Source organism: Bos taurus, chromosome 7 (assembly GCF_002263795.3).
Source record: "Bos taurus isolate L1 Dominette 01449 registration number 42190680 breed Hereford chromosome 7, ARS-UCD2.0, whole genome shotgun sequence".
Taxonomy (NCBI): domain Eukaryota; kingdom Metazoa; phylum Chordata; class Mammalia; order Artiodactyla; family Bovidae; genus Bos; species Bos taurus.
In genome coordinates this window covers 18,415,178-18,438,867 of record NC_037334.1, presented here as the reverse complement: position 1 = coordinate 18,438,867, position 23,690 = coordinate 18,415,178, and the positions used below count along the sequence as shown (strand labels likewise).

Genomic DNA, 23,690 nt, shown 5'->3' with positions numbered 1-23,690 from the left:
CAGGCAGGTGGGTGGAGGTCTGGCTGAAGGAGGGAGCCCCTCGGCCTAGGAGTCTCCGGGGCCAGCCCTTATCTAGAAAACAGCCAGAGTAAGGGGAAGCCGGAATCCTTTGAGGCGGTTCTTGGGGTTCAGGAGGGGTTTCTATGGAAGTGGCTTGTTGCAAAGCTGGTGGCCTGGATCCAACAGGTGGGCTCCAGTCCCCAAACCTCCCACCTGGCATTGTCCACTACAGGCTTCTTTCACTTTGTGAACTGAATGACCACAGGGCCACCCTGTCTCCCTGTAGACGCAGCCACATTCCTCCTGCCTGTGAAGTGACTGAACCCTCTTTAGACAAGACTTGGGACTATTTTTAAATGTGTGAGCTTGCTGGATGAAAGCAACTACATAAAAGATTTAACAGAACGTTCAAACACTCTTGGAAAAGCAAAAGCCATATGACGTTAACACATCCACATGTCTAAAAGTCACCCAAATGGACTCTTCTTAAGCAGGGAGATCCACAGTGTAAAAGGCCTTCCTTCTCAGGCCGCTCTTCAAACTTGTGCTGGGCGCCGAGGCGGGGCCCCACACCTGCTTGCTGCTGCTTTATGGCCAGAGACTGAACACCCAGCCAGAGGAACCCAGAGTTCCCTGGGAAATTGTCCATCTGTACTCAGAACAACTAGGATTTTTAAAACAATCCCCACTTTTCAAACAGAAAAGTTCAAATGCCCTCGCAGCATGGCAGAGATGAAGTCTACACCAGAGAAACAAAAAGAAATACAAATGCCACCCCAGCGTTTTCTCCTAGGGTCTTGAGTATTTCTTCTAGACAAAGAAAGTAAGCTCTAAAGAGCCAAGACAGAGCCTGTAGGTTTTCAACATGTTTGTTAAAGTCAGACATTGGGATTTTGGCAGCCTTTGACATCATCTTAAAATATAGGTGGCTGACAAAAAGCCACGCACACAGAACACGCTTGCTACCTCCCAGCCTTGTCAGAGACACTCTGCTTTCTGCCCAACAGCAGATTGCTGTTGTAACTGCTTTCTGTCTTTTTACTGAACTGCTTGTTGTCTTTATTCTGCCAGGGCAACCCCAAAGTCTTCTGCTTTCAGATTAACAAATATTTGGAAGATAAAGTAAATGAAAGGAACGTTCAGTTATCACAAACAGTGTAACAACCCACACAAGGAGATTCAAATTCTCTTCCTGTTTAAAAGAAAAAAACTGTCTCCATTCAAGGCAGTTACTGCTACTGCTAAGTCGCAGTTAAGAAGGTTTCATTTTTGCCCCTAAAACACAAACGCGTGGAAACGCAAGCGTCTTGTGAAGAGCGCCATCTTGAGGAAGCTCGGGCATAGGGAAGCAACAGGAAAGGCTCTTGCACTCGGTCTGGGTTTTGGCCTCAAGACTGCAGTTCCAGCTGCCCGAGGCTCTAACACAGAACGATGGGAGGATCTGAGGACTCTTCCCAAGACCCAGGGACGCCACCGGCAGGCTACCGATCTGTGGTTTGCTGTGAAGGCAACTCAAACCCTGTCTACGGGACGGACAGAAAATTCTAGGTGGTTTTGTCACCAAACCAGCACCAAAAATGCCTGGGTTGGCAGCCTAACTTTTTTCTTCTCAGTTTCAAATCTTTTATCTCGATCATGGTTTGGTAATAACAGCTGGGCCTCTTAAGGGGACTGGGGGCTCCTGGAGTACATCCCGTGGGTGCACTGGTTTCTTACCAAAAGAAGGGAATGGGCCCACAGGTGACAATGGGACTCCTTGATCTCTGTGGATCCAAAAGGAGCTCAGAAAATAGCTGTGTGGGTGACACTCAGGACAATTTCCATCTGGGCTAAATATATTACAGGATGTTTCTGAATTAATGATCACTTTCTCAGGCGTGACCATGGCACTGGGGCCATGGGGAGGAATTCCGAGGAGACATCTGTCTTTAAGGGACAACCGTCGGGGGCACAACTTACAGTTGAGTGTTTCTAGCATTTATGATAACGATGTTAACAGTGAAGCTTACCCAAGGTGGCTTCCCAATGGTCTGGTCCACGGTACCATCCTTTTAATTTCTCTGAGGACTTGACAAAAATTTCAAAACAGAAAATTGAAAAAGGGCAAAAAAGCTCATTTGGAAAAAAAAAACAGCAGCCTGCTGTTTCCCACCCAACCCTGCTGTGTGAGCAGGGAGGGCTGAGAGAGCGGCAAGACAGGGAGGGTCCCAGGAAGGTGTGGTGGCTGCTCCTTGCAGACCCACCTTACCATCACCTGCCTGGCCCCGGGGGCCACACAGACACCAAGCCAGCTGTCCGGGCCTCTCCACGTCCTTCCCGCCTGATGCCCGAGTGGTCACAAGCAGCAGAGGAGGAGGCCCCGTGTCTACTGGGCAGCCGCCCACTCGGCAGCTCAGATGTGGGCCTTGATGAACACATGGACTCCCTGGCCTCTGCTGCAGAGGTTTTCCACTCCCTTCCGGTGATCTTGTCACACAAGTGTGACAGCAGCGGAGAGCCGGAATCTGAAGAGCTGACAGTCAGCTATTTTTAGAAGCCCATTTAGAGCTGGCACGGAGTCAATATTTGCACGTGCACGTTTTCATGAGGATGAGCATCCTGTTGGCAACTCTTCGGGTTCAACCTCACCCTGTTCGCATAACTAGAATCAACCTTCTGAAGGTAATGAGTGTAACTCGGCCTTTGAATTGACAAAGCAACAGAGCCACCTCAACCATGAAAACAGTACTGAAATAAGAATTAGTAATTTTAAAAGCATTTTAAGTTCAGCTGAATAAACGTTACACTTTAGTTTTTCATCCTGCTGATTGTTGGAAAGTCTTCAGAATTATCTATTTCAATTACTTGTTTCAAATCTGGGTTGGCAACCTTTTTTTCTATAAAGGGCCAGGTGCTAAATATGTTTGAATCTGCAGGCTGCCTGGTCTCAGTCCAAACTCCTTCATGCTGCAGCTGGCAGTGAGAGAGCAGCCACAACTCCTAGTACACACTGGGCGGGGCTGTGCGCCAATAAAGTTTTATTAACAAAAACAATTGTGGCAGCCCTTAGTTTGTTGATAATCTAAAAGTGGTTCAGAAGAGAATCACAGTAAAATTTAAAATTCTAGAGAGTCCCAATTTTATGGAAAACCTGAGAAAAGTAAGTGACTTTCATATCTGAAGCAGAAACCAAACACGTTTACTTCTAAAAGCCAGAAGAAACACATCAGCCCCTTCACAGCGGCTGAACTTCCAAAGGAAGATGATAAAAGCGCGAGAAACTAAACTGCAGGTATCGGTCAGGGCTCAGTGGGGAGGAGGCGGCAGAGGCTGACGGACCTAGAAAACATGACCCAGGAAACAGAAGCAAAAAGGGAAGAACTTTTCTTGTGTTTTCTGATTCCTCAGCAGAAGAACTGACAATGGGAAAGATTAATGCAAGAACAAGCCCAGCAGATAATGCAGAAAACACCCTGCAAGGGGGTGTGGGTGGGTGGGTGGGCGGGGTCTCAGGGCAGCTGCTTCTCCTCCCCACCCCTGCCCCCCACACTAGCGCCTTTCCCCACAGCCCTCGAATGCTGCACCGCGCGCACAGGGAGAAGACTGGCCTCTTCTCAGACCATGGGGCAGGCTCCACAGGCAGCGGCTCGGCTGCCAGCGGCCCCCAGGCTCAGAGCCAGTCACCTTCGGGAGGACCCACCTGGTCTGTGGGTCATGAGTCCAGAGCCGAGGGGCCCCTCAGAGGCTGTCCTCACTAACAAGACGCACACAGATTTCAGAATACCGGTGTCAACGCAGTGCAGGGGTCACTCTGAGACCTTGCGGTGGTCATGACATCACACCTGCTGTCCCCGGGCACGAGGACAGGCACTGTCCACGTTTTTTTGGCAAATAGGGGGAGTCCCCATATACGCCTGGGCCACCACAGAACATCGACTAACTCGAGACACAACCCCAACCTTCCACACTGCCCCATCAGGGAGGGACACGGACTGATGACTTCAAGGTGGACGACCACACAGGACAAGGACCACACGTGGGAAGGCACCGCCTCGCCCTCCAGGCGCGTGAGCTCTTTACCAGGAATTTGGCAAAGTATCTCCAACAACAGAGCCAACCAGACATGAAAAGCAACCTTTAAGGACAGGTAGTGAACACATGATGCAAGCCGGCTGCCAATTATTCTAAATGCACTTACGCCAAGTTGGCTGGGGCCGAAAACTCCCCTAAAGGCGTTAAAAGTCCTGTTTTTCCTTACTCAGCACTGCTCCCTCTCCTCCCCTCTCCGCCCCCTTCCCCCCCTCCTACCAGGTTTCCTGATGCACAGCAGTACTTCTACAGCAAATTAGAAAGAAGCACTCTCTCTGTTTTTTAAAGCAGGGTCTCTGAGCCCTGTCCACGCACCCTCTGTTAAGCTTGGGCCGTGGTAAACCTAAGGCCACCAGGCCTTCTTCCCTGAGCCCCATGGTGGCACTGCGACCTTTGGGGGAAGAGTCCTGGGGGAGGTAGTGGGGGAAGTGGGGGTGGGAGAACATACCGGCCCCTTACCTTTTGTCCTTTCTCCTTCTGAAACACAAAGACGGGCGGAGCAATGGCAGGCTTTTCTGCAAAAAGAAAAATCGGTGTTTTTCCCCCCAACACTATATTCATACAGTAAACACAGCTACATTTGTTTGTGATAAGTTAAAAACAAAACACAAATCCAATATAAAACTAGGAACTCGAATGATCATCGTATCACCTAGAAAACAGTTTCTTGCTATAAATGCACAAAGTGTTCAGCGTGCAAAGCTACGTGCATCTTTCTGTGTGCATGTACACACCAATAAACGGTTTCGAGACTGGCTTAGAATGGCCATGTCACTGGGAAGTCCCTAGGTTTAAAATGTTTGTTTTCAAATCTGCAGGCCAGCTGGGGCCGGGGGCAACCCATCCACAATCTCTGCCCACGAGGCACACACTCTTTGGAGGATTATTTTGCTCAAGTCAGCTCTGCGTTCCACCTGGGCGTCTAAGTGAGCGCCCGCTAGGAAAAAGTGTGGAGTTGTGAGGACTGAAAAGTCCATCTTGCACAGCTGCTGCTGAAGGGAGAAACCCTCTGGGATGCTGTTACTGGACCAGGAGACGGCTCCCGCCGGTCGTCCTCAGTCAACACCGCTGGTCTTCCGTCTGAGGGGCCGTGTCCCTGGCCCTCTGCCACCCGCTGCAGCGGGCACCGCCTTACTGTCCGGGGCCTGAGTACAGGGCTCTGGGTGTGCTCCTGAGCTCTGTGGGGGGAGGCATGCATGGGAAGTGGGGGCAGGGGGGTGTTGTTACGAACGCGGGCAGCATCTGCACAGCCCTTCCCCTTCCTGAGTCCTGGGGCAAGCCAGCAACCTGCACTAGCACAGCTCTCACCCGGCAGGATGGGTGCGCGGTTCGCAGGCCTCGAGAGCGCTCGCAGGGACCTGGTCGGAGGGCAGGGTCTGGGGCATCTTGGGAGAGGAGGCTGCGCTGAAGCCTCAGCAGAGGAGCCCGGAATGGAGGGACAGGTGTGAAGGCGGCTCCTGAGGTGACAGGCAGCCTGAGGGGCAGATGGTGGTGATGTAAGGAGGTGGGGCAGTTGTGAAGGGGGTTGGGGGGGGAGCACAGAGAGACCAGAGTGTGGGGAAGGACACTGGCGACCACCCATATTAAAGAGGAGGGGCTGGGGACGAGATGCAGGGAGATGGCCACAGGACACTGTCCCCGCCCCACCCCCAAAGCTCCCACAGCACGGAGGAGCAGGACAGACGCCCATCTGCACTTTGGGACCACGGCCCACTGACAGTGACCGTTTCCTCCACTGCCTCACTCACTCTGTGGCGCCCAAGTCAGATTCACCACGACAGTCCTCACCAGGCGCAGCCCACGCCGCCACCCCTGGGGTGAGTGACAGCTCAGAGACTGCAGTGCCACAGGGCAGGAGAGTGGGGGGCGTGGAAGGGTCTCCCAGCACAGATGTGTAGCTCCACAAACCCAGGTGAACGAAGAACGAACGCACCCTACTGCTGGGCAGTAAGCAACAGCGAAGGTGAGCTGCAGGGACTCTGGGGACAGCAGCAGCTCTTCCACACACACGTCTACCACAGGGATGGCCAGACACCTGCCACTGCCCTTTGCCCGACAAGCCCAGCATCGAGGGCTGCGGCCCAGGTCCCAGCCTTACTTCCGCATTCCACTCCAGGCCAGCTGCAAGGCTGGGGGCACGCAGGAAGGAGCTGGGATCAGCCCGAGTCTCACTTCCTACACCCCTGGGGGCAGGCTGGAGGAGGAGATGCTGTTTGCCCGGCCCTAGGGGACACCAGGCATGGCAGTGAGGCCAGAGCGCTGGCAGCGACGACACTCAGGCCGGGACTTTCGCCGGAGCTGTTGGGGAAGGGGCCCCCTTGCTCTGCTGGGGCTGCTAAGCTGGTGGGAGAGGACCCCAGGGCTGCCAGCGGCTGGATGTCGCCACAAGGGGAGCTGGAGCCGAGCCAATGCAGCTGGGAGCAAAGCTGGGGGTGGAGAAGGAAGCGGAGCCCTGGAGGCTGGGCTGGAGGCCCGAGTCAGCAGGCCCAAAGCTAACCCCAGCTCCCACCCTGACTCTTCAGTTAAGCCAGTAAATGTTGACTTTTGCTTCAGCCAGCCTGAGCGTGATTTCTGCCCCTGGTCTCTAAATACCTCTGGCCTGAAAGGGGAGGCCTAGCCCCCACTGACTTCACTAAACACACAGTCGCCTGGAGAAGAAACCCGGGATGGCCTCCCAGGGAAGACAGAATGCCTGCCTGCTCTCACAGCAGCACCACCACCTGTCACACTGTGTGTGTGTGTGTGTGTGTGTGTGTGTCACACTGTGTGTGTGTGTGTGTGTGTGTGTGTGTGTATGTGTGTATGTGTGTGTGTGCGCGCGTGCCCAGAGTTAGGGCCTGTTGGCCCGAGTAAGACACCAACTCCATGAGATGGGAGGCCTTGCCTTGCTCCCCTCGTGTCCCAAAGCCTGAGAACAGTCCTGGGCACCCTGAAAGGACTCAACAAGTAACTGAGGGAGGGATGAGTAAGGGAAGGGGCACTGAGAAAATGAACGCCATGCTGGGCTGTAAGGAGGGCCTGAGGTGGAGAAGCAGCATGCAGATGGCAGAGGAAGAGCTCCCTGGTGCTGTGACTAGAAGCCCCCGGGAGGGGCTGCCTGGGGATGGAACTGGTTTCGGCAGGAGGCTGTCTGTGGCTCATGGGGCCTTCCCAGTGCCTTCTGGAGCAGCTGGGGGCAGAGGGCAGCGAGGGGTACACAGGGGTCTGGGCTCTGTGAGTGGATCCACCCTCCTTACCTCCATGGTTGCGGTTGAAACCTCCCATCTTTCCCTGCCTCTACCCTCACCTCTTGGGGTGGCCGCCGAAACCACTGGTGCGAAACTCACGCTTACAACCTGGCAACATCCTCCCCAACCCGAGGCACAGGCCCTCTGAACAGGCCAGCTCCGCTGACCACGACTGGACACTGAAGAGCCCTGGTCCCCGCGTGCCCCACGCTTCTGTCACTTTGGGACTTTCACCCGGCTTAGTCCCTCTGCCTGGAAGACAGTCTCGCCTTCTCTTCCCCAGGTCCAGACACTGCTTCCCCTGGGAAGCTTCCAGTTTGAACTGGGCTACTGAAGCCTGCTCTGGCTTGTATCTGCACGGGTGACACCAAGGCTGCCTGTCAGGGAGTCTGAGGGACCACAGACAGCCCCCAGAATAGCTTTGTGCCCCCGTCACCCGGTGCATGGAGGGTGAGAACTGTCATGTCTGCACTGAACCCCCGCTGCCCTTCTTCATGTGGGAGCGCCAGCTGCCATGTAATCACATAAGCAGATGAAGCCCTTACTCTGTGCAAGGCACCATGGGAAAAATGAGGACGAGGAAACTGGGGGCAGAAAACTTCAGGGTAAAACATCTCACAAAGGCGGAGGGTGTGTGTGCACGCGGCCTGGCACCGTGGAGCCTGGGAGCTCCAGGTGGTGGTGGGACAGGGCGGGGCGGGTTATTTGCTCGCCGGCAGCGTCTACCCTGGACCATAAGCTTCCTGACAGCCTCTGCGTGTTCACAGCCAAACGCAGTCTCATACATGACACGTGATCAATACACAGTTAGGAACAGAGCGAAACGCTGCCACTGGGGCCAGGGAGGCCCCCTTGGGTGGCAGGTTTGGCAGTCATGAACTTCATCAGTTCTCTACCAAAGACACAGAGTACCAGAGCCACGTGAGTTTCATTTCTGCTCATCCACTTTAGGGCCCCAAGTCTGTAACCTGTAGCTCAGTCCTGACTCCACGACAACACACACGTGCCCCCTTCCAGGCAGGCTGGTCTTTAACTGACCCACGTCATCACTTGTGCCGTCACCAGATGAGCACCATCACACAAGAACTGAAATACCAGTGTGGGGAAGGAATGGGGACAACGGCAACGAGGCTCCCAAGATACGCCTGAGACCCCAGCCCAGCTCTGCTTTCACAAGTGAACTTGCAGATGTGTAAGCTGGATTTAGAAAAGGCAGAGGGACCAGAGAACAAACTGCCAACATTTGTTGGATCACAGAGAAAGCTAGGGAATTCCAGAAAACATCTACTTCTGCTTCACTGACTGTGCTAAAGCTTTTGTGCAGATCACAATAAACTGGAAAATTCTTAAAGAGATGGGAATACCAGACCACTCTACCTGTCTCCTGACAAAACCTATATGCAGGTCAAGAAGCAGCAGTTAGAACCAGACATGGAACAACGGACTAGTTCAAAATTGGGAAAAGAGTACATCAAGTCTGTATACTGTCACCCTGCTTATTTAACTTATATGCAGAATACATCGTACGAAATGCCAGGCTGGATGCATCACAAGCTGGAATAAAGACCAGGAGAAATATCAACAATGTCACACATGCAGATGATACCAATCTAATGGCAGAAAGTGAAGAGGAACTAAAGAGACTCTTGATGAGGGTAAAGAGAAGAGTGAAAAAGCTGGCTTAAAACTCAACACTTAAAACACTAACATCATGGCATCCGGTCCCATTACTTCATGGCAAATAGAAGGGGAAAAAGTGGAAGCAGTGACAGATTTTATTTTCCTGGGCTCCAAAATCACTTCCGACAGTGACTGCAGCCATGAAATTTTAAAAGACACTTGCTCCTTGGAAGGAAAGCTATGACAAACCTAGAGAGCATAACAAAAAGCAGAGACATCACTGTGGTGACAAAGATCCGTCAGGTCAAAGCTATGGTTTTGTCAGTAGTCATGTATGGATGTGAGAGTTGGACCATACAGAAGGCTGAGCACCAAAGAACTGATGCTTGCGAACTGTGATGCTGGAGAAGACTCTCCAGAGTCCCTTGGACTGCAAGGAGGTCAAACCAGTCATTCCTAAAAGAAATCGTTCGGAATATTCATTAGAGGAACTGATGCTGAAGCACCAATACTTTGACCACCAGATGAGAAGAGCCAACTCATTGGTAAAGATCCTGATGCTGGGAAAGACTGAAGGCGAAAGAAGAGGGCAGCAGAGGATGAGATGGTTAGATAGCATCACTGACTCAGTGGACATGAGTTTGAACAAACTCCAGGAGATAGTGGAGAACAGGGAAGCCTGGGGTGCTGCAGTCCAGACACACGTAGCAACTGAACAAAGGGGACGGGGCAACAAGGCTTCCAGGAAGTGCCTGAAACCCAGCCCGGCTCTCCTCTCCTGAGTGAAGAGAAAACCACCTCCACAGATTTGTAGAGATTAAGGCCACCACTCAGACCTAAAACATTAAAAGGCCAATCAAATGCGTGCTATTTAATGCAGATTCTGTCCACCAGGTGTTTTAAATGTTGCCCAAAGCTATCTGACCAGGGAACCCTCTGCAAGAACACCTGTGAGGAGGCCTGAGCACGGTGGGTGACTGCAGTCAACACTGCTGTGTGAAGCGGGGCGGGATTTGGAACCCCAGGTCGCCTGGAAGAATGGCCCTCCTCTGGACAGAGTGGGCACTGCTGTCAGGGATGCACTGGGAGTGCCCGCCTCACCTCCGCTTTCCAAGGTGCTGATGCCAAGTCCAAGGGTGGCTGCTCTTGGTCTGAACCCCTCCTCCACTGTCCCCCACACAGCCCTCCTCAGCTCCAGGGCCCCAGGGGGCTACCCCAGCCCAACTGTGATCCCAGCTCCCACCCAGGGAAAGTCCTTACCCCTGCCTCTACCCCCATGCAAACAGCATGGGGGGTGGTGGGCACGAACCTGGAGAGAGGCTGAGAGAAGCCCACAGCATGGGCTCTCCACCTAACTGTAACCCCCAGAGACTGGGTCTGGGCTCCGGATCTGGTCTCCGCAGTCCCGGTGATGAGCACAGACAGGTGAGCCCAGGTGAGGACAAGTCGCAGATCTCCGCTCTGTGCCACCCCTGTGCCAGATGTCGGGGACCCTCCCTGCTCCCCGAGGCACTGTGGGAGGCTGTGACTGCTGGGACGCTCCGCCTGCCTAGCCGAGCCTGGCCCCACTCCTCCGGCTGCACCTCTCAGGACGTCCACAGATTCAATCAAGAGAGTCACTCGGCAACTAGGAGTTCCAGTGATTCCACACATCTAGCGCCCACCGTGTGCCAGGCGTCAAGCCGGTTTTTAGGGTGTGGTGGTGACACAGAGAGACACGTCCCCTGCCTGCCAGGAGCCGACTTCAGACTTAGTTGAACATTACAACACAGAGGAAGCACAGAGTGCAGGGCTGGGGCTGCAGAGGAGCAGCCCATCAGGGAAGGGTTTTTGGAGGAAGCGCCTTTAAGCAGAAGGTGGAGCAGCACTTGGCCAGGCAGCCAGGAGCTGGGAGGAACGAGGAAGCACTGGAGGAACTTGAGGAAGGTCAGGGTGGGAAACGCTCCAGCCCAGGGTGAGAGGAGTGGGGTGCAACCCCGCGACTGCACGGCCCAGGGGAGATGCTCCTGGAAGGTAAGCACCGATAACATTTAGGCGGGTAGTTTCTTTCTCGAGCAAAGGAACTAAGATGGCTATGAAGAAGTCAGGGGGTCCCTGAGCTCCAGGCCGCCTCTGGACCCAAGGGGCCACAAACCATCCTCTCGGCTGGGAGTGGAGGTCTCTGGGTAAGAAAGGGTCACCGAGGAGCCAGGTTCTTCTCCTAAAGCACAAACTACTGACCCAGGGCCCAGGTTGGGGGCAAGTCCTCAGATGGCTGGGTGCCTGTGTGGGTAGCTGTAAAAGCCCCACCCTTAAGGCACCTCTGTTATCTGTGTGACATCTTTGTCAGGAAGAGGGCCCATAAACTGTCTCCTAAAAGAGGAGGTGAGGAGGGTCAGAAAAAAGAGGCGAATTTTACAAAGCGTCATGCTTGACAGATTTAAAACCGTGGGCTTTCTGACACCACTGCTACAAGCAGGGCAGGGGACAGGGAGGGTTCACTGGTGTCTTTTCTGCCCAGAGATTGACTGGTGGCAAAACCCTTAAAACAAAATGACTTGTCCGTTTATTTCGGACGCAGCAGGAAAGGGGGAGGGAGCGGGTATAGACCTGAAGCCAGTCTAAGGTGGAAGAGTCCCGAGATAAAGGATGGGTGGCGGCAGCTGCCCAGATGCAAGGAGCTGGCCTGGACCCCAGCGGCAGCCCCGTGGTAGAAGTGTGTGTGTCCCAACCCTCCAGGGTGACACAGGTCTTGGGAATCCCATCTTTAAATGCCTCCCAGCCTCTGCCATGCAGTCACAGCAAGAACACTCCCAGATGGGGTGTCCAGACCCTCAGATGGTCTCACCCGTGGGCCAGCGGTCACTGATTGTGGGGCACCGATGGACCAGGCAGGTGCTCAGCGCTTTGCCGGCAACGCTGTCCTGAATCTTCACAACCACCTGAAAGGGCAGGTCCTTAGTGTACAGAACAGGAAACGGAGACTCAGGCCAAGTGACTTGTCCAAGGTGGGGCTGGGCCTCCAACCCAGGCAGGCCTGACTCTGGCCCCTGACGTCCACTGCTATCCCTGCAGCACGGGGCAAGAGGGAGAAAGTCCCTGCCCTCGCCTGTCTCCTCCCATCACTCCCGCTTAGGAGGGCCTCGAAGCTGAGACACTGCGGCTTTTCTTCTGAGAAGTAACACCAGGAATAAAGCAGCTACAGTGAACATTCTAGACAGACATCTCTGGAAGAGTCCCAAAGAAACTAGCCGGTGAGCGGTGGGCTTTCACCAAGTCACGAGACCATCTGCTTTGGACGAGCAAGCATGCAGTTAAGCCAAGGGCAGATCCTTATGGTCCTCAAAGTAAAAATGAAGACCCACACCGAGGTGCACGCTCCACGGAGAGGCAAGCTACGCCGTCTTCATCCGTCAAACGTGTAACCATGGGATGCTCTGTGTAACACTTCCACCGTCTAAGCTGGAAACACACACACACTCACCCCCGCACGCAGGCCTGCCTTCTCCACTGAGCTGTGCAGGGAGGTGTGTACACAGAAACCGCGGGCGGCTGCTCCACGACAAGCTCTGGCACCCCCCCGTGGCGGCTTGACTGCCTGTGTCTGATAAACTAAACTGAAGAAACTGCAGACCCAGGAGAGCACACTGGACTACCTGGGCCTGTTCTGTTTATCCCCCTACTAAAATGATGTCCCCAACACCTGCCAGGAAACAGCTCCCATCTGGAAAGCCACTTACAATTCTTGACCAAAATGTCAGTAAGGTACTTGTGTGAAATGAGCTTTAATCCTGGGCTGATGTGGCTTAATCTTCTTATCTGTGCAAAAAATATGGAAAGCATCTTGCCAACACAAACAACGGTCTGTTAATACGTGGCAACCGCTTTAATCCCCCAACACTTACTATCTCAACCCTTCGAGCCGTTTCTTTTCTCAGGAATTATTATAAACAGTTCGGTGCAGCAACATAAAGGTGAATTTGTCACCAATGTGTCAACGCTGTCCACCAGCTAATTCTCCAGTGAAGAATGGAACTGATCTCCATCATGCTGTTGCTAGGCGACGCCTCTGATCTCATGCACCGCAGACTCCGCGGCCCCACGGCCCAGCCACTGCGGGGTGTGGGCCCCTTCGTTCCTTTTTTGGTGCTCGAATGTGTTTTGCCTCAGGCAGCTCTCAATTGGTCTCACGGAGACCACAGGAGCACATGGTTGGGAGATGATGATCTTACCCCTTCTTTTTGGAATGCTCTTCCTCACACCGTTACCTTCACATACTGAAATCAAGCCACTCCTCAGGGCTCCAACCTTACCCTGACAACAGCGGGGATAACAAATGGCTCCTATTTGTTCAGTGGCCATTCCTAGACCCTGGCACTTCACACACTCCATCTCATTCAGTGTCATCACAGCCCCATGGCAGAGAAATCACTTATCATCTCTGATTTGCAATCACGAAGCCAGACTGGAAGGCCTTGGAGAGATGGGTGCCTAAGTCATGATGGGTCCCCACAGTGGGGGTGGGACCAGGACCCTAAGCCTGACCTCCAAGTTGGCTGCCTCATATCCCTCACAACCTCTCGGGCCAAGCTACATCTGCCTTCTTCTCTTCTAGAATTATCGGCCCGGCAGACCCCTACGACCTTCCCATCCCTGCCGCATCCACTCAGACTACAAGATGCTGGGGCACACCCTGCACTGTGCATATCCCTGGGCCTTAAATCCCAGAAAAACCCCATTCGCCTATTACTAAATCAAAGTCAGCAACCTCACCTACAACCACCAAGAAACCAGGGAGCTAGCTTCAACAGCAGTTCTCTGTTCTACCACTAGATGGCGTGACAAGAGCACGGCTGAGCTGAGACTGGGCTTGGCGGGGTGGGGGGGTGGGGAGGGGGAGGGGTGGGGGAGGGGTGGAGGGGGTGGGGGGAGGGGTGGGGGGAGGTGGGTGCAGTTCCCAAGGGCAATCTCAGGACTACAAGACCTCTGCGGAGGCCGCAGACCAACCAAGGAAACCTGGGAACGTGGGCAATGGGTTCTGTGTGCGTTCAGGCAGGCCTCCACCATGCGGGGTTGGGATCCCCAGCAGGTGAACTCTCTCCACACGTGCCTGTGTCTGTTAGCGCAGACGGGACCCCACTCCGTCGGTTCAGAAGGACTGGACCCAACGATGCACACGCAGAGCTCGGGAAGCGGCTGGCATCATTATCGTACTGTAATTACGCACAGGACACTGCAGATACACAGACGCCACCTCAAAGCTTGGGTCCTGGATTCAACTCCAGTTGCCGGTCCCTTTCCAAGGGCCGCCTGGACACAGGGACACCTCACCACACACACACTCCATCTCTCAGAATCCCTTGAACCCTTCTGAGGCCGAGAGAATCACCGAGATGATTGGCCAGTCCACCAGCCAAGCCCTGCTTGCAGCAGTACAACTTCCTGAGCACCCACAAGGGCCCAGGGGCCAGAGACAGGACAAAAGGTGGATGAGGCCACGGCCCCCTTCTAGTGGGAAGAGGAAGGAAAAACAAGAAGCAGAGGCATGCAGGAGTCACAAGGGGGCCTCGAGTGGGTGAGGGAGCGAGCCAGGCGAAGGCAGAGTACCCGACAGTGGGGAGCCCTCAGCGCGAATGAAGGGCAGGAAGAACCCTGAGGCCTGAGGCCAACGTGAGCCAAGAGCTCCTGGGGGGGTGGTGGAGGGAGGGGGTGTGTGGTGAGGAGTCAGTGGAGGTGCGGTGTTCACATCCCACCCCACGCTGGCAGGGGTCCTTGGGCAATCTTTCCCATCTGGGATGTTTTTAATAAGGTCACCCGGGGGTGGTGAGGGGAAGAGATCTCCGGTGGATGGGAGTCTGTCTGTTCTGGGGACAGAGCCTCCAGTGTCTGAGCTGGGGGAGGGCTGAGACGATTGTGCGAGGCTGTGGAAGCATGGTCTGTTCACTCAGGAGCCGACACGACCCTCACTCTGACAACAAGACTCCATGAATAGGGGTCCCCTCCACGTGGGACTGATGATGAGTGACCCAGGCCCTGGATCCTCAGATTCCCAGTGGCCACTCAATGCTGCAAAATGTTCTTTCTCCTCTAAGTGCAGGGGGCCCTCTTTTTTAACTCCTGCCACGGTAGAAGTCACACTCTCTGGAATCGTTTTCCCCAAGCTTGCTCTGCTGTGACAGATACAACACAGAGGCGTTCACTCTGGGCCGACGAATTCCTGAAATCCTGTGTGGCCAGGCTGGAGGGTGTTTAATTTAGCAAAGGCATTTAAAATACAATGCAAAAGCGAGGCTTGCCTCCTGAACAGGGCGTGGGGAAACCACTACCGTCTCAGTCAGGAGAACAGGTGCCCGGGGAGTCAGAATGACCCACTGGGAAGCATGAGCTGGGCTCTGAGACTCAGTGGCTGGAGGTGGGCACACTGGGACAGGCCGACTCTTCCAACAGACCCGGCCCTGAGCTTCAACCCCTGTGCAAGGGGATTGCTCAAACACAGAGCATCTTGGAAGGCGCTCATCTTGAACTTGGAACAGTGCTGAAGGTCATGGAAAACACTGTTCCCCCTTAACTGGGACATGAAGTCCACCACACCATGATGCCAACAGCTGCCAAGAGGCCATACAGGAAAAAAAAAAGGTCGGCAGGGTGAGCCCTAAGCCCTAGCTGGCAAACAATTTACTCCTGGACAGTTTTATTTGCCCCCCTCCCTCCCACAGGGTGACGTCGGAATATTTTTGGTTCCCACGAGGGCAGGAGCTGCTAACAGCATTTGGTAAACGGAGATCACGATGCTGACCAGCATCCCACTGTGCACAGGATGACCCCCTAAGCCCAGAGAATGAGCCACCCACACATCAACTGTGCAGACGTTGAGCAACCACACCTTGATTATGTACAAGGAGGTGGGGTCAGATCCCTAGCTCACGCTGTACACCGAGGTAAATTCTCAGTGGGTCAGACAGCACAAATCAGGGTGGTGCCCCAGCTTCTGTGAGTAACCTCCTCTCCCTCCCCACTCAGTCTGTGTATTTAAATGTGTGCAGCATCTCAGGACTTCAGCAGAGATGACTATGCCACACAGTCGTGTGTGGTGTGTGTGTGTGTGTGGGTGGGTGGGGGGAGGTCAACAGAATCCCCTAACCCAAGGGTACTCAAACGGTGGTGATTTTGCCCCCAAGGGGGACATCGGACAATGTCCGGAGACATTTGGGTAGAGACCAGGGACACTGCCAAACATCCCATGAGACACAGTGCAGCTGGAGGAGAGCTCCCACCAGCACCAATGAAACCTGGCTATGGCCCGAAAGGAGCTTTCTCTCCCCCTAGGGTCCATCAGCAGACTAACAGGTAGCAGGAACCGACAGGGATCCCCACACGTCAGCGGGCCAATCACCTGCCATGCGTTCCTTTCACAACAACCCGCAGACTAGAAAGCACCGTTTACAGATGCAGGAACTGAGGTCAAACAATTTGCCCAAGATCCTGGGCAAGTAAGTGACAGAGATGAAACGCAAACCTAGAGCACTTCCACCTACACCACAAGCCGTCAGCAGGAGGTTGCCTGTCAGCTCCAGTCCAAGATTCCTGCGAGGCTCGAGGCAGGCCTGCTCAGGCCCTCCACACCGGGGCTCCACCGGCACAAGCCAGTGTTTCTCAAACTTTTTCACCTTGGGACCCCTTTCCACACTTGTAAGTTATTGAGGATGCCCAAGAACTTGGGTAAATGTGAGCTACAGCTGTTGATATGTATTATGTTAGAAACCGGAGAACAAAACAGCAACCTATGCCAGTATTCTTGCCTGGAGAGAGGAGCCTGCTGGGCTACAGGCCATGGAGTCACAAAGAGTTGGACACACTGAGTGACTAAACGATAAGAACATGTTAGAAACTGAACTAAGAAACATCAGAAATTAGTTAATTTACTTAAGATAATAATAGTGAAGGTTTATCTAAATAATACACTTTTATGAATAACTATTTTTGAAACAAACAAAAACACTAGGGAGAAGAGGGACATTATTTTATATTTGGACCCGTGTTTTAACATCTGGCTTAACAGGAGACAGCCAGGCTTTCTTATCTGCTTCTGCAGCCCATCTGTTGCACTATACAACCTCTGGGAAAAAAATCCACCATCCATTCACAAGGAGTGTGAAAAGGGCAAATGATGCCTTTGCATTGTTATGAAAATAGTTTTGAACTCACAGTCCCCTTGAAAAGGCTGAAAAGTCCCCTTGAAAAACGGACTCCCAGGGCCCCTGGACTACCTTGAAGAAATGCTGCTCTGAGCGCTAGCAATTCCAGTGCACAGAATCCTGAATTAGTGATGGATCACCAAGACCCGTCTGCTGAGGGTCTCTGCCATGGAACACCCAGTGCTCTGAACACATCTGAGAGGTGCTAGAGCCACCGGCCTGAAGCCCACAGGCCGGCCGAGGTCAGGCAGGCCCAGGGTTGGGGGGTGGGGGGTGGAGGGGGGGGCTGCCTGTGGTGACTGGGAAGCACAGCCTGTCTCAAGGGGGCGCTGTGCCTCAGTCCTGGCACATCACTGCCGGGCAGGAACACCAGCTGAGGCCGGTGCTGTTTTCCAAGAGAGATCAGGAATCCGGATTGTTCTTTCCCCTGAGGCCTTAGAACCCTTACTCAGCTCCTAACTAGTGACTAGTGAAGTCACTCAGTCGTGTCTGACTCATTGCGACCCCATGGACTGCAGCCTACCAGGCTCCTCTGTCCATGGGATTTTCCAGGCAAGAGTACTACAGTGGGTTGCCATTTCCTTCTCCAGGGGATCTTCCCAACACAGGGACCGAACCCGGGTCTCCCGCATTGTAAGCAGACGCTTTTACCATCTGAGCCACCAGGGAAGTCCTAACTAACAGCAACAAAGACAAACCCAATGGACCAAATTACATACTGTTTGCCCCGGAAGCGAGGTCACAACTCCTGCCTGTGGTTTTTTAACTGGCTCTGTGTTGCAGAAAACCGGTGGGGTCCTGGACATCGCGGACCTCCTGCATCTCCGACGGTGCAGCCAAGCATTCGTTTTAGTTTTCCTCCACAACCTCCTTAAAGTAAGCATTAAGTGCAGTCGGGGTTAGGACTCACAGCGAGGGCAACACAGCTGCACCAGGTGCCAAGACAACCAAGGACGTGGCAGAGTGTGGACACCCGGGGGCCGCACCTGCTCTGAGGCCCTGAGCTGTCTAGCTTCCTACCAAGGAGCGTGCAGCCACGCCGGACAGGGCTCCACGGGATCACAGGAAGGTGGCCAAACAAACCTCCAAACCAAACAGAGAACCCCTGCTGCTTGTTGCTGGGCGCCACCACCAGATCCTGAATGCAAAGCCGGCTGCATCCTGATCACTTCAAAGTACCATGGAGAGCTACCTGCCAGGGGCTCAGCAAGGTGAGGAGCAGCTACCTCTGCCCGCTGCCTCTGTCAGACAGTTCCCATTACATGAAGCCCTGCCCAAGTCCCCCAGACGCATCCTACTGCTCCCCAAACGCCCCCATCTCCCACTTTACTCCAGCCCATTCTCTGTCTCTGAACTCAGGTGGGAATTCGACTGGTACCTAAAACACCCTCTTCGCCAGGCCCAAACACCGCCCCTTTCCCAACACCATTCAAAGCTCTGCCCTTACTTCCTGTCACCTCTCTCCAGATGCTTCAGCGTGTAAGCACACAGCAGAGCCTGACCTGTCCTATACCCAACGATGCCCGCAGGAAATGGTGCAGTGTGAAGAATCCGCCTGTCAATATAGGAGATTTGGCTTTGATCCCTGGGTTAGGAAGATCCCCTAGAGGAAAAGGCAATCCACTCCAGTATTCTTGCCTGGGAAATCCCACGGACAGAGGAGCCTGGCGGCTACAGTCGATGGGGTTGCAGAGAGCTGGACACAACTTAGTGACTAAACGACCACAGTGGGACTGCTGGGTGAGTCCGTTTTCCAGTTAACTGAGAGGCAGGCTGAAGATATGGTGGAAAAGTTTTAAACTTGCAGAACTACAAGTATGTTTTGTCTGTACACAGGATCTCGGGCAGAACTTAAAATTTTCTTCCAAGTATACAAAGGTGGCACCCTCAGCCCTAATCTGCCTCAGGTGAGAGGCACGGGGGGTTCAATGTACACTCTGCAGGGCAAACCTCAGAGTTAATGCTTATTGTTTAAGTTCATGAAACTTTGAAAAATTGCTTCTCACTTATCCTAAGTATTAAGTCGAGGGCAGGGCAAGCGGGTGGTAAGAATCAAGTGAACGGAGGACTTCAACCATTGAAGCGCATCAATAAACACTCAGCTGCATCTCATCCTCTCAGGGGTTAGGTTTGAAATCAACAAGGTGAGGGACTTCCCTGGCAGTCCAGTGGTTAAGACTGAGCTTCCACTGCAGGGGAGATGGGTTCGATCCCTGGTCAGGGATCCCACATGCTGCACAGCATGGCCAAAAGCCAAACAAACAAAAGGCAAAAAACAAGTCAGGTGAGTGGGAGCCCCCCACCCCCCCACCAGGGGACACTGAGCAACGTCTGGACATTTCTGGTTGTCATGACAGCGGGAAGGTGCTACTAGCATCCAGCGGGTGGAGGCCAGGGAAACAGACCAACACCCCAGGACACCCAGCGAAGCAGCACAGAGAATGCTCTGGCCCCAATGCCCAGAGTGCCCTGGCTGGGAGCCCGTGGCTAGACGGTCATGTGATCAAAGTCAGGACAGAACCAGAGAGGGCGGACAGCCCAGCTCTGGCTGCATCCCATCCTAGGCGCGCCCCAAGGCCACCTCGTTCAAACTCGCTTTTTGCTCTCTCCGGCTTTGCCTTGGGCACTTCAGCTAAATGTGTCTATAACATAAGTCCTCCATGGTAAAAATAGCTTCCATTTCCTCCTGACTGTTTATTACTGGGCTGAGATAGGTGCTAAATCATTTATATGTATTAATTCAGCCAGGGCTCAGAGCAACCGTGTGATAGATACAATTACCATTATCCTCATTTTACAGGTGAGGAAACTGAAGCTCAAAGCGGCTAAGGAGTTGCCTAAAGTCACTCAGAGAGGACAAGGCAGAATCAAAGCACAAGCCCAGTTCCCAGGCAGACACTGGGGCCCGCCATCACGCCACGCCACAGGCCTTGGCTGAGGGAGACACACTATGTCTGAAGACACTCCTGACGGTCCCGGCCCCTGGGGGAGGGGCACAAGGCAGGGAGTGCTGCCAGCATCGTGTATGGAGGCAAAGACGCTGTGGGGATGCTCAGCACCCTACACAGCAGAGGACAGCCCCTCAACAGAGACTCATCTGGTCCAACGTGTCAAGAGGACCAAAGCTGAGAAGCCTGCACCTTACCATCTCTCGGGTTTCCACCACGTGTCTCTGCAGGCCAGCAAGGCCTCATGTGTATATGGTATCAAATTTTAAGGCGGGGATCTAGAATCCAAGGTCTCCTACAGCTCCAATATGCTCTGCTCACCTTCTTCACCTTCACCAGAAACCAAACGCTGCCTTCACACCCTGATGACAGTCTACCAGGCAGAGTAACTCCAGAGACAAGATGGTTAACGACTTTGGGATGTGTGTACCGCACCGCCCCTCCCTCCCACCACACACTCACTCTCTCCTAGGAAACATTCCAACGGGACTTTAAAAGTCACAGACTACAGGACTACCAGCAAGGGTTGTGGGAGTGGCTGTCACCATCCCTGAAGAGATCACCATGGCAATGAGAGCCAACAAGACGCTGAACTCGACACACATCTGGAAATGCTTCTCTCTACACAAGCACGGCCCTCTTAACCAGTACTGCACTACTCAAGCTGGCGGTTCTCAACCCTTGTTGCACAGCAGGATCACATGCGCTGCTTTCTGTCTCTACAGATGCCCACGAGTTAGGATGGGTCTGCTTAGGATCCCAGTCCAGAAAGACAGAAGCCAAGAGGGCGTGTGAGCTTCAACGACGAGTGGGAACGCACATGTATGGGGCAGTCCCCTAAGCTTCACAATGCATAGGAAAGGAAGTCCTCGCTCACACAGAGGATGAGAAACTGAACATGCTGGCGGGCTGCACAAGCCAAAACCAGAAATAGAGTCGAGAAACACATGACAACCAACTAAAGCACGGCAGAGATACGGGAGGCACAAAAGGCCACTAGGATTCGACTTTTTTGAGGCCAGAACTAGTGTCAGAGGCAAAGTACTAGGTGAGTGTGGCATTAACTAGGCAAAAACTTTAAGTACAAAACATTCCATTGTCTCTATTTTATACACTGATCAGTTCAGCTACGCAACTGACAGCTCACGTGCCAGTACCTATGCTAGACATGGTGTCCCTGGATAAACGGAATCCATAATGTCCCCTTTGTGCTCACAGGTACACCTCACTTGTTCATTCAACAAACATTCCCTGGATCCCTATACCCTGTGCCCGGCACTGTTCTACATCAGGGTGGGGTGGGGGTCCATTAATGACAGACAGAAACCCTGTTCCTCATGGAACTTACATTTTTGAAGAGGGGTAGTCAGACAAGCAAGTCAACCCAGCTTGCTGGTAGGTGATAAGCACTGTGGAGTAACATGAAACAGAGTGAAGGGGATAGAGAATGAGGATAAAACTTAAAATAGGTGGTCGGAGAAGTTCTCAATAAAGCAACATGTGAGGAGGAACCTGAAGGAGGTACACGAGCGAGCCACAGGGACAACTGGAGGAAGACTGACTCAAGCAGAGGAACCGGCAGGTCCAGAGGCGTAACAGAGGGGGATATGGCGCGCGAGACGGGCACTGAGAAAGCTGGAGTAGTTAAAGCAGGCCAAGTCGGGAGACAGCGGTGGGGGAGAGGACAGGGAGGTCTTGGGGCACGGGGGTCGTCTGCCTTCTGGGTTGCGAAGCTGCCAGATGGGTGAAGATGGCAGGGAGGACCAAGCAGTGGCAACAGGGGTCATTCTCTGGAAAGATTTGAAGGTAGAACAGACAAAGATGTGCTGCAGCGTGTGAGAGAAAGTCATCAGGGGCGACTTCAAGGTGTCTGGCCTGAGCAATTTTAAACAATTGGACCTGCTATTTACTACTAGGGGAGAAAGTTGGCAGGGTGGGCAGGTTTGGGGGAGAAAGATAGGGGTTTTATTTGATATGACATCCAAATGGAGGTGTTGAATATGAGCCCTGAGTTCAAGAATGTGAACGGGCCAAACTCGCAAATATATAAGGTGTGTCCTACTGACTCTCTTTTATCCAGTGCCCGATCTGCCTTTAAATGGATCTTGTGAATGGAATGCCTCAACCCTCCACCAGCTCCTTTAACTGATCAAAGAGATGTGGTACAGATGAGAGGTGAAGTGGGGGCTCTGAAGTTAGACCACGTTGATGCACATCCCTGCTCCTTACTAGCTATGTGACCTGCCTTGGAGGAGTAACTTAACCATTCTAACTCAGTTTCCTCACCGACAACCAGGGCTGATGGTACCTTCCTCTGGGAACTTCTGTGCAGAGCGAGGACTTCCCCAGATAGCTGCCCGCCCAAGTCTTTGAACAGTACCTGGTACTGCCCCAAATGCTTCACCAGGGTGAGCACTTAGGATTGTCATTTGTGCGGGGGAAACCTCAGGCCAGCAGGGAGCAACGTATGAGGGGGAACCAGGGCCAGGCAGGCAAGACCGCTTGCCCGCAGCTGTGCACCTAAGAACGGAGGAAGCTAAACACAAGCCTCAGAAAGTCCTGAAGCTACGAGCGATCTGAACATCACAGGGGATTTCATCAGACATCGGCTGATGGCGCGCTTTCTCTGAGCCGTTCGGAACTGTAACCTTGTCAAAATCGTTCAGCTGGGATGTCAGCGCTTCGCAGAGAAGGGGATCACACAACCTTGTCTCCCTCTGGAAGTGCAACCAAAAAAAGGGCCGAAAACCAGCTAGGGCTTTCAGCGGCCCACACCCTGCGGCTGGGGCCTCAAGGAGCCAAGACGAGGCGCGACTGTCGGTCGCCACTAAGGATCCGGGGTAACTGGCGGGAATTGGGGGCCAGAGTTGAGGGTGGGGACGAAAACAAACCTGACGTTCTCAATCCTTGGCGTGGGGCACCGCCACAGGATTAGGGGGTGGGCCGGCTTGGCAGCCAGGCCAGGGAAGAGGGAAGCCCGGGTCCCCGAAAACGAGGGGGCGGGGAGAGAGCGTGGCGCGCTGGGCCCGCGACCAGGCCCCGAGATCTATTTACATCCGAGGTCGAGGCGCTGCGGCCGTGCCTCCCGCCCCCTTCGGCCCCCAGCCTGGCCTGAGAGGCGGAAGGGCCTCAGGATCGCGATCCCCGCCGTCTCCCGGGCCGTCTGGCCGGACGGTGGTAGGGCCGGGGCTACCGGGACTGATGAGTCGGGCGGGTGAGCCCGGCCTGAGGGGACGCAATGGGGGGCGGCTGCAAGGCCCGCTGGGCCGCTCTTCCGGAGCAGACAGGCCCCCCGCACCCGGAGTGCTCACCCCTCGGGCCTGTGGCCCCCGGACCTCCCGCCGCCCGTTCCCTGGCCGCCAGCTGGCCCCAGACGGCGCCTCCCCTACCTTCGTTCGCCAGGTCCGCCATTTTACTTCCTTAAGCCCTCCCACAAGGCCCCGCGCCGGCCCGGGTTCGTCTGCTTTCTGCCAGAAACTCCCGCGCGTGCGCACTTTCCAAATCGACTCCTAGCAAGGCGGGCAGCTAGCGCCTGCGCGCGGAGCCCGGCACTGAGACGCGCTCTGGATCGCAGTCCGGTTCAGGACAAGCTCGTAGCACGCGCCTGCGCATTAACCGCCCCCGCCTCCTTTTCCCGCCGACCGAGGGGGCGT

The 23,690-nt window shown here is 54.1% G+C and overlaps 1 protein-coding gene across 11 annotated transcripts in view; it reads right to left on the bottom strand.

Annotated features, from left to right (window-relative positions):
- RANBP3 (RAN binding protein 3) overlaps positions 1 to 23,469 on the bottom strand; it is a 50,766-nt gene extending 27,297 nt beyond the window's left edge. For 8 of the 11 annotated variants that reach the window (XM_005208857.5, XM_010806910.4, XM_010806911.4 and 5 more), the window contains exons 1-2: positions 23,427 to 23,469; positions 4,528 to 4,583 (exon numbers count right to left, since the gene is read on the bottom strand). In XM_005208857.5, coding sequence (XP_005208914.1) covers positions 4,528 to 4,583; positions 23,427 to 23,448 — 78 coding nt within the window. In that variant the 5' untranslated portion in view covers positions 23,449 to 23,469. 11 annotated transcript variants of the gene reach the window in all.
- Positions 23,470 to 23,690: the final 221 nt, after the last annotated feature.